Source organism: Thrips palmi, unplaced genomic scaffold (genome assembly GCF_012932325.1).
Source record: "Thrips palmi isolate BJ-2018 unplaced genomic scaffold, TpBJ-2018v1 HiC_scaffold_17, whole genome shotgun sequence".
Classification (NCBI taxonomy): Eukaryota; Metazoa; Arthropoda; class Insecta; order Thysanoptera; family Thripidae; genus Thrips; species Thrips palmi.
This window is the reverse complement of record NW_023144626.1, coordinates 11,806,453-11,822,412: the sequence shown is the minus strand read 5'-3', so window position 1 is coordinate 11,822,412 and position 15,960 is coordinate 11,806,453. Positions and strand designations below refer to the sequence as shown.

Sequence of the window (15,960 nt, the reverse complement as noted above, 5' to 3'; positions counted from 1 at the left end):
AAACAAAATTTCATGTCTCTTGACCAAAAATTCGCTGCGTAGCAAGAAAAACCCAAATTCACTGCAAAATGTACAAAATGAGAAAAAAATCGCGACAATCCAAGGGGGTCGATGTCAGGTCCTGCTTTTTTAAATAATCCTTCTCAGGATGAATCGGAGGTCGCCGCAAGAGTTCAACCTGAACTACTGGCGAATACCACATTTGTTTCAACATAGCTTCCGTGAGTCCGTGGGGAGTTCAGTCGTGTGTAAAATTTGACGTGCAGTGCTCGTCAATACAATCGTCATTGGTCGTGTACGTGACCACACGTGTAGTGTATTTAACAACGTGCTTCTATGGTTGCTCGCCCTTCTGATAATTTAGTTACGTGCTTTCTTCCCGCGAACTACTGATAAGGTTATTCGTGAACTCAGAAGGCCTCCTAGATCAAGAATCTACCACCATCGTCTGCCGAGAGCCGTTCAGTCGAAACCCGAAAAATGTCTGAATGTCTGAATGTCTGAGCACTGACGTTTGCTCACGCTCACAAGGGAACGTTTTCAGGCGTTTGAAACCGATTGATCTCATACTTCGGGATCTTCAAGGTCACCACGGAAATGAATTTTCGGCGCCCACAGTTCGTGCTGAAAGTCACTACAAAGCCTCCAGATGAAAGTTGAAAATTGACCAATTTTCATAAATATGTCCAAAAACTGATTTTAACCCAAAATAAAAATTTCCAAGAAGTTTTTAACGTCTACAATAAAAGATTTTTTTTATTTTAGAGCTAAAACATATTTGTCCCCTAAAAAGAAAAAAATCTTCGGAAAGAAAATTTAGTTATGTTTTTGACCAAGTCGTTTCAGTGACTTTCAGCACGAACTGTGGGTGCCGAAACTTCTTTTTGGCCCGCCCTTCTATTCAAAAAATAGGGGGGGGGGGGGCTATGCATTTGCCTTTGTGTCTGTGTGTTGTTGTTGTCGTCGTTGGCGTCTGTATTCAAATCCCGTCCGGGTCGCACAAGGGCTGCTGCAGGTGCATCATGGTTTACATGACCGGGAGGGGGAATTTCCGCCATTATTGGTGCTAGCAGGGCACATAGGGGTATTTTTGGAATCGGGGCGACGGGACAAGATGATTGGACCTGGTCCCGACCCCATCGGCCGCTTTTACAAGTTGGCCAGATCAGAATCTTCAAAAAAGGGGTTCGCCCGACTAAAAAAATTTATTGCAGATTTCGATTGGTCTCAGCAAGACCTTTTCAGCGAGGAGTCGGGGGGGGGGGGGGAGAATCCAGGAGCCCGACTTCGTCTATTAGTCACATCAGGATCTTGAAAAAAGGGGGTCGACCGTCTGAAATTTTTTACGTAAGTTTTGGATAGGTCTTGGCAAGACCTCTTCAACGAGGGGTCGGAAGGGGGTCCAGGAGCCCGCCTTCATGAGTTATGGGGAAAAGTGCGACGGACTCGTTTTGCGCTCCTGCTGGGCCTCTATTTCAAGGAGTTGCAGTAGCATGGCAAATATGGGTATTTTCGGAATGAGGGCTAAGAGACAAATGAAATGGGCATATTCTAAGGACAGTTGGAGTAAAAAGTGTAAGGACTTTTGCATATTGTGAATAGAAGGGCGGGCCTAAGTCACGATGGTACATCGATAACTTTGCTTTACCCGCTCACGGGGTGTGTGATGCGAGCGGGCCGAAGGCCCGGGCCTTCGACTGGCCAAGTTGGGTCTGATGCGAGGGCCGAAGGCCCGAGGAAAGGCCACCGGCAGGCCAAGCTGGGCCGGCCCCCTGTCGAATCGAGTTGCCGGCGCAGCGAAGCGGAGCTGGCAACTCGGTTCGACGAAAGGGCGGGCCCTAGCTTGTTTAAGGTGGCCTTGAAGATCCCAGAGTATGGGAGCAATCGAAGAGGTCGTACACGCACGTATCACCGAAAAAAGGTCGTACATACACAAATGTATCGCCGAAAAAAGGTACACTGTCAGAAAATTCCGAAAAAAAAAAATGGAAAAATCATGGAGTTTTTCCGAAACTTTTGCATGGACCTCTCCATAAATGCAAATTCTGGGCTTTCTCCGAAAATTTTCGGAATTTTGAACAAAGATGCATGCTTCAAGGGAAAGCTCCAGGATATAAGTCAAATGAGCTCGAAAAAGATTGTCCCTTCTTTGACCATTTCAGACTAAAGAATGCTTCAGCGAAGCCCTCTTTAACCATTCTGAGAAAAGACATGCATTTTACCTCCCATCAGGACCCAAGTAATGCTCCGAACAACATCTGTTTAAGCCCTGAGAAAATCTCTCCGAAAAAAGATGGAAAATGAATGGAGTCTCCATGTACGTGATTATAGGGTTTTTCTCCATAAAATTTCGGAGCTAATTTCTAACAGTGTAAGACATCAGCGAGATTGGCCCTTGTTTTCCTGGGGAAGTATCGCCCTTTTTTCGGTGATACATTTGTGTACGACTGTTTTTTCGGTGATACATGCGTGTATGACCATTTTTGAGGTGATACATTTTAGTACACAGTAAATGTGTTACGGTGAAAGGCTGCACCAACATATTATGGGGGAGATTTTCTCCATAATACCAACGAAATTCATCAAAATATCTATAAGGTAGGGTAACGTGCCCAGTGATGGCCAGGGTACCAGTGATGGCCACTTCACACTTTGCGCTGACTTTCCCACCAGGCGAGATTAGTTAAAGAATTGAGCTTTTGAGGTTTTGTACTGTCACATATTGACAACACAACGCCGAAAAAATTTCAGCTTTTTAGTGTTAGGGACGGCCGCACGGGCGCAGCGCGCTGAACACTGCGTTCTCGGCCGGTCGAACGTTGCTTTCCTTACCGGCCCAGATTAGCGCAGGCTTTAACGGCGTCGCTTGTCATTTGTGAATACGAGGTCCGTGCAAGAGAAACATCACGTCAGAAGAATCGAAAGAGGGCAAGTTAACCATAACATGCAAGTTTTTTTGAAATTTCGTTACATTTGAGGGAAAAGGGGTGGTGGCCAGTACTGGGCAGGCAAAACAGTGCACAGCCAGTGATGGCCACACTAGTGTTTTGAGGCAGACTTTGCAACGAGCGATGCGACGCCGTGCATGTCCGTCTAGTTTGTTGCCTGAAATATCTTGGTTTTGACCTGGCATCTCACTCCGCCTGCCTCATGGGGACCTGAATTCACGGTACCATGGAAACTGTTTAGACTCCGTACGTACAGTAAGTTTTGTTTTTAAGTCAAAATTTTAAATATGCGATAGAAACAATTCGATTTCAGAAACGCGTTCACCTCAACAAGATGAACAAAAAATGTTAAGCATGTTTTAGGTTCAGGCTTGATTTTCAGAAGTTATCGGCCTTGAAACAGGAAAAAAGATGCATTTTGTACCTTTTTCCACTTTGGACACCGATAAACCTTTGAATTTGAAGTCTGTACCTATAACATGCTTAACATTACATGTTCACCTTCTCGAGATCAAATCATTTCGGAAACCAAATCTTTTCTATCGCAAACTTGAAATTTTAACTTTAATTCTATATTTATGGTATAAACACAAGTAGATTCCCAGGGTAGGTTCCCAGGGTTACACTGATTTCCGTTTCCTAAGACACAGTGACCCCTGTAGCTTCGAACAAGGTGCAAACCAGCTGAAATTGGGTTCAATAACTGTCAAAAACGAAAACAAAGCGCTCAAACCCTAGTGTGGCCATCACTGGGCCGGGACCCCGGCTATCACTGGGCAAAAGGTGGCCATTACTGGGCAAACTGTACTGATAGTTTGGTTAATTTTTTCTCAAAGAATAAATTTTATTTTGCTGGTTTCTACCCTTGGGAACCTTTACTCTATCCTTCTATTATGTTTCTGGAAATTTTCATACCGGTACGACGTGCGGGACGCTTAGTAAAGGGGTTAAAGGCGCATCAGTGCGCTAAAAGTGGCCATCACTGGGCACGTTACCCTACAGTGAATTCTCAATGGTATGTAACGAAGTCAGCTGCACCACCATAATATGGAACATTTTCGCCATAATATGGAGAGTCTTCACTGTAGAACATTTAGAGTGTACCACCCTATTTTCGGTGAGACAGTTATGTCTCACGCCTCAGAGAGTGAGATGTATCACTATTTGATTTTCAGTGTGCACCCAAAGAAAAAATATTTTGACGGAAGTAAGTAAGTTTACAGTTCGTAACCTCAACGCCCCGCCTAATCCCTCCCCCTTTCTCCGGGGCCAGTGCAAATAGACAATATTCGATGTCTTGTTTCACAAAGGGCAGACAGCATTATCCTCTGTGAGGGTGCCTAGCAGACACACTGCGTTCTGTCGGCAGTTAGCGTCATTATTTCTTTTTGGACTAAGCAACTAAAGCTCAGCATTGTTAGCTTTCAATGAATTTATATCAGCCAGTGACGACCTTCTCGGTAGTTTCCACTATCCACCGAACGCATGCGATTGGCTTCTTCGAGTGCGTCTTCAAACTTCTCCATAGCGTGTTGCAGCGGAACCGGCCATAGAACGCGGCAGGGAAGAAGGTGAAAGTGTCGTAGTGAGAAGAAATGTTGTACACTGAATACGTCCCCTGTTCAGCAGCAGCAAACAGAAAATGAGAACACGTTGGTTTTTTTATACACTGCGATTCCGTGCGATTCCAACGAGAGCTTTTCCTGGGGTACTATGTTCATCGAATTTAGGCACTGAGAACAAGCATCCTACTTACATCCGATATGGGGCATCTTATCGGTACACCCGGATAATACTTCCATATTAAGTCCTTAAACGGTGGAACATATGTTTCGACTGCTCGACAAGACTCTCCAATCCTTAGCACAACGAAGTTTTCTTTCCAGCCAGAGACAGGATCCCATTTAGCTATGTAGCTCGTCAGCTGTAACGAAGATTGGGGAAGCTTGTTCATGAATTTATGTAGTGAGACATTACAGTGGTCCCGTCAGCATTGTTCATTAGTTACCATGGTTTACTGGGGCCAAAACACATTCATTGCCTCGTTAAAAAAATAACTGAACTACCACAAGGTAAGTGGTAAAGACGCCCCCGTGAGGGCGGCCATTTAGTGACCCCTTCCCCCCACGTGACGTCGGTCTTACCAATCCTTCGATAGGTTCTAAGGCGGTCATTTTTAAATTTTTCGAATAAAACATTTGATGGTTTAAAATGAGGGGTGGAACCCAACCTTAGTAACACACTTACAACCCTACAATAACTGCTCGTTGTAATATAAAGAAAACGAAGGCTTCGCAGCCTACGAAGGAAATCGTTAGTAATACGAACGATTTTATTTGCAATACGAAGGAAAAATCCTATGTGGCCTACGTTAAACTTCTTCGCAGCCTGAGAAGGATTTTTCCTCTGTATTACCAACAAAATCTTTCGTTTTACAAAAGATTTCCTTCGTAGGCTGCGAAGGTATTACAACGAGCAGTTCTTTGTAGGAATTTCTCTCTGTGTGTGTATGTTGGGGGGACTCTCACCTACCCCGTGGTCACTGGGACTGACATTACCTGCGAGCACTGGAACTGACATAACCTGCGAGCACTGGAACTGACATAACCTGCGAGAGGGAGATGCGCTGAAGAGGTGCGGCGCGCCTGTGAGGTGGGCAGCCCACCGCGCTCTGTCCCCACCCCAGGCCACCCGTACACCATTTCGAAAGAAGATGTAACTTAACTTGACCCCTTTTACACTCTCAATTTCGCGAAAACCAAAGTCAATATGACTCCGTTCAACATACCTAGTGATAGGAGATAAGGGAGGGTGGGGTACAATGGGACGCTTTTTTTGTTTTTGGCCTAGATCCGAGACCGTTGGAGCTAGAATGTCTCCCGATAGCTCAAAATGTTCTTTGTTTATTTATCTATAACTTTTATCTGAACGAAAAATTGATTATACGGCATTGTTGGTCTGTGGAGACATTTTGCCAAAAAGTGGCACCTGTCCCATTGTGCCCCGGGCTGGGGCACAATGGGACAGCCCCGGGGCACATTGGGACACACCCTTTTATGAGCTAAAAATAAAGCGAAGGAGCATTAAAAAAATTGTGAGCAATAGGTTTTGATCTATTTTCGTCACGAACTATTTTAAAATAGAACTTTCGTTACTGGTTGCCTTTCAAAAAATACCGGAGTAAGATGTGTAACAAATAAAGAATATACAGTGTTAAATACAATACAAAGCACAAAAGAAATGTGTGATGCCAAAATTCTTGTGAATAACATAATTAACGTACGGTTTGGCTTCATTTATACATAAACTACAACCAAAACTTGAAAGCCCTTTGAGTAACACATCCCATTGTGCCCCGAACGACACGCTGGACTGGACACGCTCTAGCTCTTAGACCCCAAACGCCAGAGCGCCCAGACAAGTCTCGCTGAACCTCTAAAGACCAACGAACGCACTGGTGAACTCGCCACGAACGTGCGACAAATACTTATAATGCTAGAGGAAAAACAAAATTCTCCGGTCTTGCTAGTTTTGCCCAGTTTTTCTTACATTCGCACTTTGCGTCGACCTGCCGAGAGAACGCTCAGTCGAATAGAGTTCCCGCTTTGTGAAACTACACTCTACCAAAAATGTCCTGTAAATGCCGTTAATTTATTACCAGTTTTCACTGTAGGTCAATTCACAGCGTTTGCTGTGAACTAGTTCACGGCGTTCACTGTGATCTCGGTTACAGTGTTCACTGTGATCTGGTCCCCAGCAAACACTGTGAGTTTGACGTCGCTGAGCACCGAAGTACTGCAAATCAGGCTCCAATTCACGGCGTTTACTGTGGCCAGATCACAGTGAACACTGTAACCGAGATCACAGTAAACGCCGTGAACTAGTTCACAGCAAACGCCGTGAATTGCATAACAGCAAACATTGGTAATAAATTAACGGCGTTGACAGGACATTTTTTGTAGAGAGTACCGTCAAGTCCCCTAAATGTGAACACGAACCCTAAAGTGGGACATTTTGACTATTTTCCCTATTTTAGGCCGTAAACGGCCAACGCGTGGATATTTTGCGAGGTAAAAAATGTTTTTGAGACGGTAGGACCCCTCCAAGACCATATCCGCACAGAGTGTCTTGTTCCCGCTCATACCCCCTCCCCCAAAAAATCTTGAAAATTGGAATTTGATGCAGAAAAAAAGAGAAGTTTTTTCAGACGTCTAGCGCGGATTCGGGGCTTCGAGCCGTTGATGCTCGGACCATTCTAGACTTCAGACATGTTGTAGCGCGTTCTTTTGTCTACAAGATGCACTTTAGAAAATTTGTTTCCGACGCTTCGTTTTACGGTGGGAAGCAATCTTCTGAGGGGCTGTAAAGTGGGACACATGCATTTCCTTCGTTTCTTTTAGGTTTTGACCGATTCAGAGGCGTTACATTCACCTCCAGCGTCCTACAAACGCTGCCTTGTATATATTAGGTTGCCAGGTCGTCGGTTTGGAGGCCCAGGCAGTCGGGCAAGTACGGTTATTCGGTACGCTTTAAGTCAGCACAAAATTTAATCAATGTTTGAAAGCAAATGCTTCCTCTTGGCTTAACCTACAAAGATATCGTTATCGACCATAAGACAAATCTTGCGTAAAATCATATTTTGAACAAAATTTTTCTTAGAAAAAAAGTTGCCGGGTGAACGGTTTTTAATTTTCAAAATTTCAACATGTATTTCTTGCCGTGCATTTCGAAACTTATAAAATATGACCTGAGCAAAAAAATTTATAAAATGGTTTTGGTCAGAAATTAAATTTTAAGACCATTTTGTTTTATTGGTTTTCGCCGTATTTCAATTGGTTTAGGCGCTACGGCTGTTTCTAATTTAAATATATCTAAGGAAATCTAATTGATTGAAGAGGCTCATATCAGCTTAACCAGTCGAGATATCGAAAAAGACTTCAGAACCAATCTTGCTTCAAATTTAATTTAGGACATAATACATTTTAAGAAATTTTTTGCTACTGCAGTTTTTGGGCGAAAACGAATGAACGTGTCCCACTTTAGGGGACTTTGTCCCACTTTAGGAGACTTTGGCTCCTAAATTGGGACACGGTTCTTGCTGCTCCTACTGGAGCCCCATGGGCTGAAAAAAATTTTGTTTTCGGTAAAAGACGTGTTTTGACATGAAGATTCTTAAATCCCCGGCGATTTTCGGTGTCATCGTTATTCTGTGAATAACAGACGATTTTCCGTAAAAATCGTCCCACTTTAGGGGACTCGACGGTAACATGTCAACTGATGGCCTATAATCGAGCGTAACCCGCACATCCTACGAACACCGCAAGGTGGCTAATTTGACAGTGTCCCATTGTGCCCCGTGTCCCTTTGTACCCCACCCTCCCTTAACTCAGATTGCGTTTTGATGCGTCAAGTAATTCACCCGGAAACCGGAGTAAAACGAAACTTACTGCACTGGCGCCTTGCGTTCCAAGCCCATTCTTAACCGTTATGTCTCCTGAAAACAGGAAGTGCTTGAAGCCACGATAGTGACGTGCGGACCCGTTGACCACGATGTCGTCACCAACGTCTCCGACCTCTTCTGATAAACAGTTTCCGAACTGAAGAATGTCCATATAATAGGGCCCCTGCCAAAAGTAAATAGATCACTCGTAAACCCTCAGCGCAACGTAGCCTCTTCCTTCGGATTCACTTCCATCGATCACTGTGGCAAAAACCTACGGAAAATTCTGTAAGCAGCTTGTGGGAATTCTCCGTAGCCCCCTTATCAATATTCTCCGTAGGCTCTTACAGTATTTTCCGTAGGACCGCACAGTATTCTCCGTAGGACCTTACAGTGATCTCCGTAGGACTATACAGTCTTCCAGGTCCTACGGCCCTGGGGGGAGAAGACTGTGCGGACTTACAGAGAATACTGTACGGCCCTACGGAGAATTCTGTAAGAGCCTACGGAGAATATTGATAAGAGGGCTACGGAGAATCCTGGCAAAAAAATTAACAGAATTTTCCGTACCTTTTTGCCACAGTGATTGTGTAAGAATTTCAGCAGTACCGCGACATTGTTGGAGCAGGACACCAACATTGCACAGACAAGCAGCATAACAATAACCGGAGTCATCGTAGCTCTCTTTCAACGGTAGATGTCACCTGAAGGCAGGGTGGGCAAACATTAGTCTTTTGAAATAAACGTTATTTCTGAATATCGTTAACGGTAGTTCATCAGAATAAACGTTAATTGTGGAAGTCTAGGTGCCTCATGCTGGCATCCGAAGAGTACTCAGGCAGGGGGCTCAAACATTGGACCAGTTACAAGATGTCAAGGGAATACCAAATTTTTTTTACTGAAGTTTGACGTTGACGCTGTGACGTACGTTTCCGAGGCTGATGAAAACGAAAATGACATACATTAAAACCTCAAACCTAGGCTCGCTTCGCGGCAGGGTAGAATACAACCGATATTTTCATTGGAGCTTCACCCTGTTTCGTACGTAATTAGGGACGCTGATAACGAAAATGGCATCTACCTTGACCCCACTGAGAAGGCCCCAGAGATCCTTAACTTATGTTCCCTAAGGGTTAAGGGGTACGGACGTATGAAAGTACACTCTAAATGTCTTACAATGAAATTTCACCTATGTTATTCGTATGTTACAGTAAAATCGGCGCAAGCATAATACGAAGCAATATTCCTTCGAAATACGAATCTTTTTAGCTTTTTCATTGTAAGATACAAAGAAAAACCTTCGTAATAGGGTAACGTGCCCAGTGATGGCCAGGGTACCAGTGATGGCCACTTCACACTTTGCGCTGACTTTCCCACCAGGCGAGATTAGTTAAAGAATTGAGCTTTTGAGGTTTTGTACTGTCACATATTGACAACACAACGCCGAAAAAATTTCAGCTTTTTAGTGTTAGGGACGGCCGCACGGGCGCAGCGCGCTGAACACTGCGTTCTCGGCCGGTCGAACGTTGCTTTCCTTACCGGCCCAGATTAGCGCAGGCTTTAACGGCGTCGCTTGTCATTTGTGAATACGAGGTCCGTGCAAGAGAAACATCACGTCAGAAGAATCGAAAGAGGGCAAGTTAACCATAACATGCAAGTTTTTTTGAAATTTCGTTACATTTGAGGGAAAAGGGGTGGTGGCCAGTACTGGGCAGGCAAAACAGTGCACAGCCAGTGATGGCCACACTAGTGTTTTGAGGCAGACTTTGCAACGAGCGATGCGACGCCGTGCATGTCCGTCTAGTTTGTTGCCTGAAATATCTTGGTTTTGACCTGGCATCTCACTCCGCCTGCCTCATGGGGACCTGAATTCACGGTACCATGGAAACTGTTTAGACTCCGTACGTACAGTAAGTTTTGTTTTTAAGTCAAAATTTTAAATATGCGATAGAAACAATTCGATTTCAGAAACGCGTTCACCTCAACAAGATGAACAAAAAATGTTAAGCATGTTTTAGGTTCAGGCTTGATTTTCAGAAGTTATCGGCCTTGAAACAGGAAAAAAGATGCATTTTGTACCTTTTTCCACTTTTGACACCGATAAACCTTTGAATTTGAAGTCTGTACCTATAACATGCTTAACATTACATGTTCACCTTCTCGAGATCAAATCATTTCGGAAACCAAATCTTTTCTATCGCAAACTTGAAATTTTAACTTTAATTCTATATTTATGGTATAAACACAAGTAGATTCCCAGGGTAGGTTCCCAGGGTTACACTGATTTCCGTTTCCTAAGACACAGTGACCCCTGTAGCTTCGAACAAGGTGCAAACCAGCTGAAATTGGGTTCAATAACTGTCAAAAACGAAAACAAAGCGCTCAAACCCTAGTGTGGCCATCACTGGGCCGGGACCCTGGCTATCACTGGGCAAAAGGTGGCCATTACTGGGCAAACTGTACTGATAGTTTGGTTAATTTTTTCTCAAAGAATAAATTTTATTTTGCTGGTTTCTACCCTTGGGAACCTTTACTCTATCCTTCTATTATGGTTCTGGAAATTTTCATACCGGTACGACGTGCGGGACGCTTAGTAAAGGGGTTAAAGGCGCATCAGTGCGCTAAAAGTGGCCATCACTGGGCACGTTACCCTACGAAGAATAACAGGAAAAGTAGCGATTTACATCGGCAACTTTGGCCCGTCCCGTACATTAAGAAACGTACGAATTTCTCCTATGTTTGACCCTGACGGGAATTAAATCTGAGTCTGGGGTTAAAAAAAATGTCGTTTTCGTCATCAGCACCCTCAAAAACATCAGAAACAATGCAAAAACTCGAAAAAAAGAATGTTCCAAAAATACCCCGCTGGGATTTGAACCCGGGTCCGAACTTCTCCGATTTGCTCGAAACTGGCACCATTGGTTTTCTCTCGTCGCCCCGATTCCGAAAATACCCCTACATGCCCTCCTAGCTGCATTCGTTGCCGAGATCCTCCTCGACCCCATGTAGACCATGATGCACCTGCAGCAGCGCCCCCGGGGCTCGGATCGGATTTGCTGCCACCGGGCGGTTCTTAGGGTCACCCAAGGAGGCTGCATACCAAATTTGGTCAAGATCGGACCACGGGAAGTCCTCGGACGAACGAACGAACGAACGAACGGACGAACGGACGCACAGCATGCATCATACTATATGCCCGTCCCTCCGTCATTTTTTTTACAAAAAATAAACGGGACGGGCCAAAAACCGCCTTCGTATTATGCTTGCGCCATTTCCTTCGTATTATGGGAAATTCCTTCGTAAGACAGAGTGTACTTGCAAAAGTATATCCACACAAAGTCGAGACATAAAAAAATAACCTATGCCCTTTTGAAAAGATGTTAGAAGTTAAGGGTAATAACTTCAACTCTTATGATAACGTTATGATGCGCTTATGAGGTAAGTTTAGGATCCCTGGAAGGCCCTTTGGAACGAAAACGATGAACTTACTGACGATAACTTTTTTGTCTTAACCTTCATTGACGGCTATCACGTAAGTATTACGGTAAGAGTAAACCAAATATTACGCTCGCGATTTTGTCCTCTCTGAGTATGAGAGTCACCACCATCGCCCTTGGGTAACGCACGCATCGTCGCTTGGGGCGGCGAGCCAACGGTGACTCAATTTTGGGCAGCCAAAAACAAACAATCGCTCGAATGAAGGTAACCACTGCAAAGACAGTGGTAAGTTAGCTTGGCACTCTACAAATCAAAGAGTGTACATAGTATGCTCTAGCTGGCGCATGCCTGCCAAGCATGCACTAACTAGTGCATACATGCCATGTACACGCTCACTGAAGCATACATTTACTGCATAAGGGATAGGGAGTTTTCTGCATCAGGAAGCGTGTACATGGCATGTATGCACTAGTTAGTGCATGCTTGGCAGGCATGCGCTAGCTAGAGCGTGCTTGCAGGCATGCTCCAGTTAGAGCGTACCATGTACACTCTTTGATTTGTAGAGTTGGCACATATTTGGCAAGCCATTTTGAATGCCAAAATCTCGCATGTTTTGGTCGGAAATCTTCATAAGCTTGCCAAATTTTGGCGCGAGCTGGGGAGTTTTGCCGGGCCAAGCTTGCCAATTTTTGACATTTAAACGGCTTGCCAATCTTGTGGTAGGCAAACTTACCACTGGCTTTGCAAGTGACGTCATCGGCGTTAAGTGGAAATGGCCGAATGCCTATGCGACACTATCTGTGTCACATCAACCTCTGCAACCTTAATATTATGTACAATTTTAAACAAGAAATCACATTTTTTGAGCACACGCACTTTTCGTGCAATTTTTGTTCGAAAAACTGTACAAAATTCTTCATTTTGTGCAAAATATCGTACGAATTTGTACTAAAAGTTCGTGTCCACTAAAAACTGCGATGTCTCGTACAAAACTTGGAAAAAACATTTTAGTGTGTGCTGAATTGCCATTAAGTTACTGGTCGCTTTGTGTCGGAAGTTTGCTCCGGCTCACGCCGGATTGCACTCAACAAAGTCACGCTCGGCCTACCTGAGCACTGCGCGGCTGCACGGCCCTCCCTGCACTCAGTCTCAATTCAATGGCGTGATATCAAGCCGTTGGCGTGCAGGATGAAAAAATTCACACGCCATTATTTTTAGCGCGATAGAAAACTCACACCAGGTCGGTTTTGTTGATCCCTGTTCATTCGTTTGAACGTGAATCGGAATCGTGTCATAACGTCGGGCTGACCGCCACACGGCGTGAACACGACATGCACTCGAAAGAATGTGAAAAATCCGAGGAAAAATCCTGCAATTGACAACATGCAGAATATTTTGGGCTCTCTGCAACTCTAGAAACTTGATTTCCTCGTAAAACCCGGAGGTCTCAACGCTGCCACATGCGGGTCATCGTGGTGGCCCCGGAAGGACGCCATCGGCGACGTCACGGCCGGTCACGTCACGGCGTGGCCGACGATGTACACCTGTTACGGTACCAAATCTCCGAGTCTAATTTCCATTGCATTATGAAGAAAGTGTACACCATAATATGTTGGTACAGCCTTTGACCGTAAGACATTTAGAACGCACCCACATGGAAAGAGGCATGCATCATCATAGCTCTTTCCGTTCGCAAGCATCAAAGGGGGCGTTACACTGCAATTCCAACGGCGAGACCATGGAGTATCGCCAACAAACGGCATTACCAAAAAGTTTTGGTTGTCGCCAAAATTTGGCAATAAACACAGAACTACACTCTACAAAAAATGTCCTGTCAACGCCGTTAATTTATTACCAATGTTTGCTGTTATGCAATTCACGGCGTTTGCTGTGAACTAGTTCACGGCGATCACTGTGATCTCGGTTACAGTGTTCACTGTGATCTGGCCACAGTAAACGCCGTGAATTGGAGCCTACTTTGCAGCACTTCAGTGCTCAGCGGCGTCAAACTCACAGTGTTTACTGTGAACCAGATCACAGTGTTTACTTTGAACCAGATCACAGTGAACACCGTGAACAAGATCACAGTGAATCGCGTGAGCAGATCACAGTAAACGCTGTGAACTGACCTACGGTGAAAACTGGTAATAAATTAACGGCATTGACAGGACATTTTTGGTAGAGTGTAGTCCCCCTGATTTAAACAAAGGTAAAATTGCCAAATCTCGGCAGTACTCCAAAGTATCGCCACATTTTGGCGATACTTTTGTACATCGCTGTTTCGAAGGCAAGATTTTTCGGTAAGGTCGTTTGTTGGCGATACTCAATTGTATCGCCAAAACAAGATACGAAAAGTATCACCTTTGGATTTAGAGTGTAAAAGTCTCGTCATTGACTCGCCCGAAAAGATCGTCGATCTTTGTCAGTGCTCTATTTTGCCAATGAGCTTGTTTTGGGCAGACATGACAGGGCGATAAATCCTTTCAGACTCCGACTGCAGTAGTACAGATAATCCAGAATCACGCGCTGTCGCGGTCTAGCCTGTGTGACGTCACGTCACACTGAAAATTGAATGGTCGGACACATGGCCAAATTATGGCGCGGCAAAGAGTCACGCAAAAAATTGGTGTAACAGGAAATTCACGCCGAAACGGCAAAACATGTGCGTCAAGCCGTCATCTTGCTTGAATGTACCATGTGGATTGGTGCGTACAATGCGTTTTATGAGAAAAGTCGTGCCAAAAACCGGCATGACAGGAAATTTGCGCAAATTCAGAGTCACGCCGATTTTTGGCGTGACTTTTGTCATGCCTTTTTTGGCGTGACACTTCGACGCGTCCTAAAAAAATAATCCTAACTGGCAGGGTACACTGCAAATCCAGTGGCAAGTAACTCGGTTCGAGGTAAGGGCGAGCCGTAGCCTGTTTGTTTGTTCAATAGAGGCTTTTGGTCTACATCCGAGAAAGGGCACTAGCCCGAAGTAAGAGCTAATGGCTGCACTTGATTGTCAATGTAGAGGTTTTTGGCAGGACGCAAAATAAAAATTTGGTGTGTAAAATAAAGTTGCCACCTCGTCCCATACACTTAAAAACACATTTTTCTGACGTTCGACTTAACGTCTCGCCTCGCTTACACATGTTAGAAGTTAAAACTTTTTGGTTGATGTCAAAGGGCCCCAGTGTATCAATTAAACGGTTCCTGCGTGATTGGGGAGGTTAACGTCAACTTTAAACTGTTTTCGCTGCATTCTCCTCGCGACGAAGGGATGCTTCAGTCATCATGTAGATTCTGGCTATCGAAAATTGAGAAATTAACAAGTCGGATGTATTGATGTCTTCGATCATTAAAGTTTATACATTTCGGTTACTAAGTAGTTACACCCCGTGTGAGTCTCTGCTGAAGGAAGCTGGTGGACTCGAGTGTGGTGTACATCCGCCTTCATTGGTAGATTGCGTCTGTACCGGAATCAAACTGGATCAGAATGACGAGGAACGTCGAAAAGGAGGCAATGACCTGAGAAACAGATAAAAACTTATGTACTGGAATGCCAGCAGGGGTTAGTAACGGCCTAGGGAGAGCGTGAAGCGATGCTCGCGCCGACAGTGCAGAGGTTGCGCACTTCTTCGAGATTATGAAAACTAGACCGTGTTTTTCAAAACACTTTGCACCGATGGAAAGGGCTTGAAATTTAGGGTGCATTAGGCTAATTGCCCCACTCAAAACTTCCACCTTACCTAATATTAAGGTGCAGTAAAACACCAAAAAACACGAAAAATCATAAAATTAAGGAAAAAACTCGTATGCGCCATGTTCATGTAAAGGTTTCCGCCCATGTTCGGTTGAATTGGAAGTATCGGGCAGCCTTTTAGGTCTTATGCACCCAAAATTTTGTGCTCTTTTGATCTGTGCAAAGCGTTTTGCAATCAACGGCCTAGATCTTACAATCGAAGCAAAATAAGTAACCCCTGCACCTCGCTCGAGCATGGCATAACGCGCTCCCTAGGCCGTTGCCACCCCCTGATGCCAGCCTAATGCTGTTGCCACTGAATGCAATACCCCAAGATGCGTATTTTCTGTTTTCTGCTTTAAGCAATTCTCATCTTGACTGAGATTTGGCGATTTCGGTGCTTTCGA

General features: G+C 44.6%; 1 protein-coding gene across 1 annotated transcript; it reads right to left on the bottom strand.

The window, feature by feature from the left end:
- Positions 1-4,386: 4,386 nt before the first annotated feature.
- LOC117644062 lies at positions 4,387-12,923 on the bottom strand. The gene is made up of 5 exons (XM_034383247.1): positions 12,831-12,923; positions 8,998-9,092; positions 8,396-8,572; positions 4,705-4,872; positions 4,387-4,566 (listed from the first exon to the last, which is right to left on the bottom strand). The coding sequence occupies exons 2-5, from the start codon at positions 9,061-9,063 to the stop codon at positions 4,387-4,389; spliced, it is 591 nt and encodes a 196-aa protein (XP_034239138.1). The 5' UTR covers positions 9,064-9,092; positions 12,831-12,923.
- Positions 12,924-15,960: the final 3,037 nt, after the last annotated feature.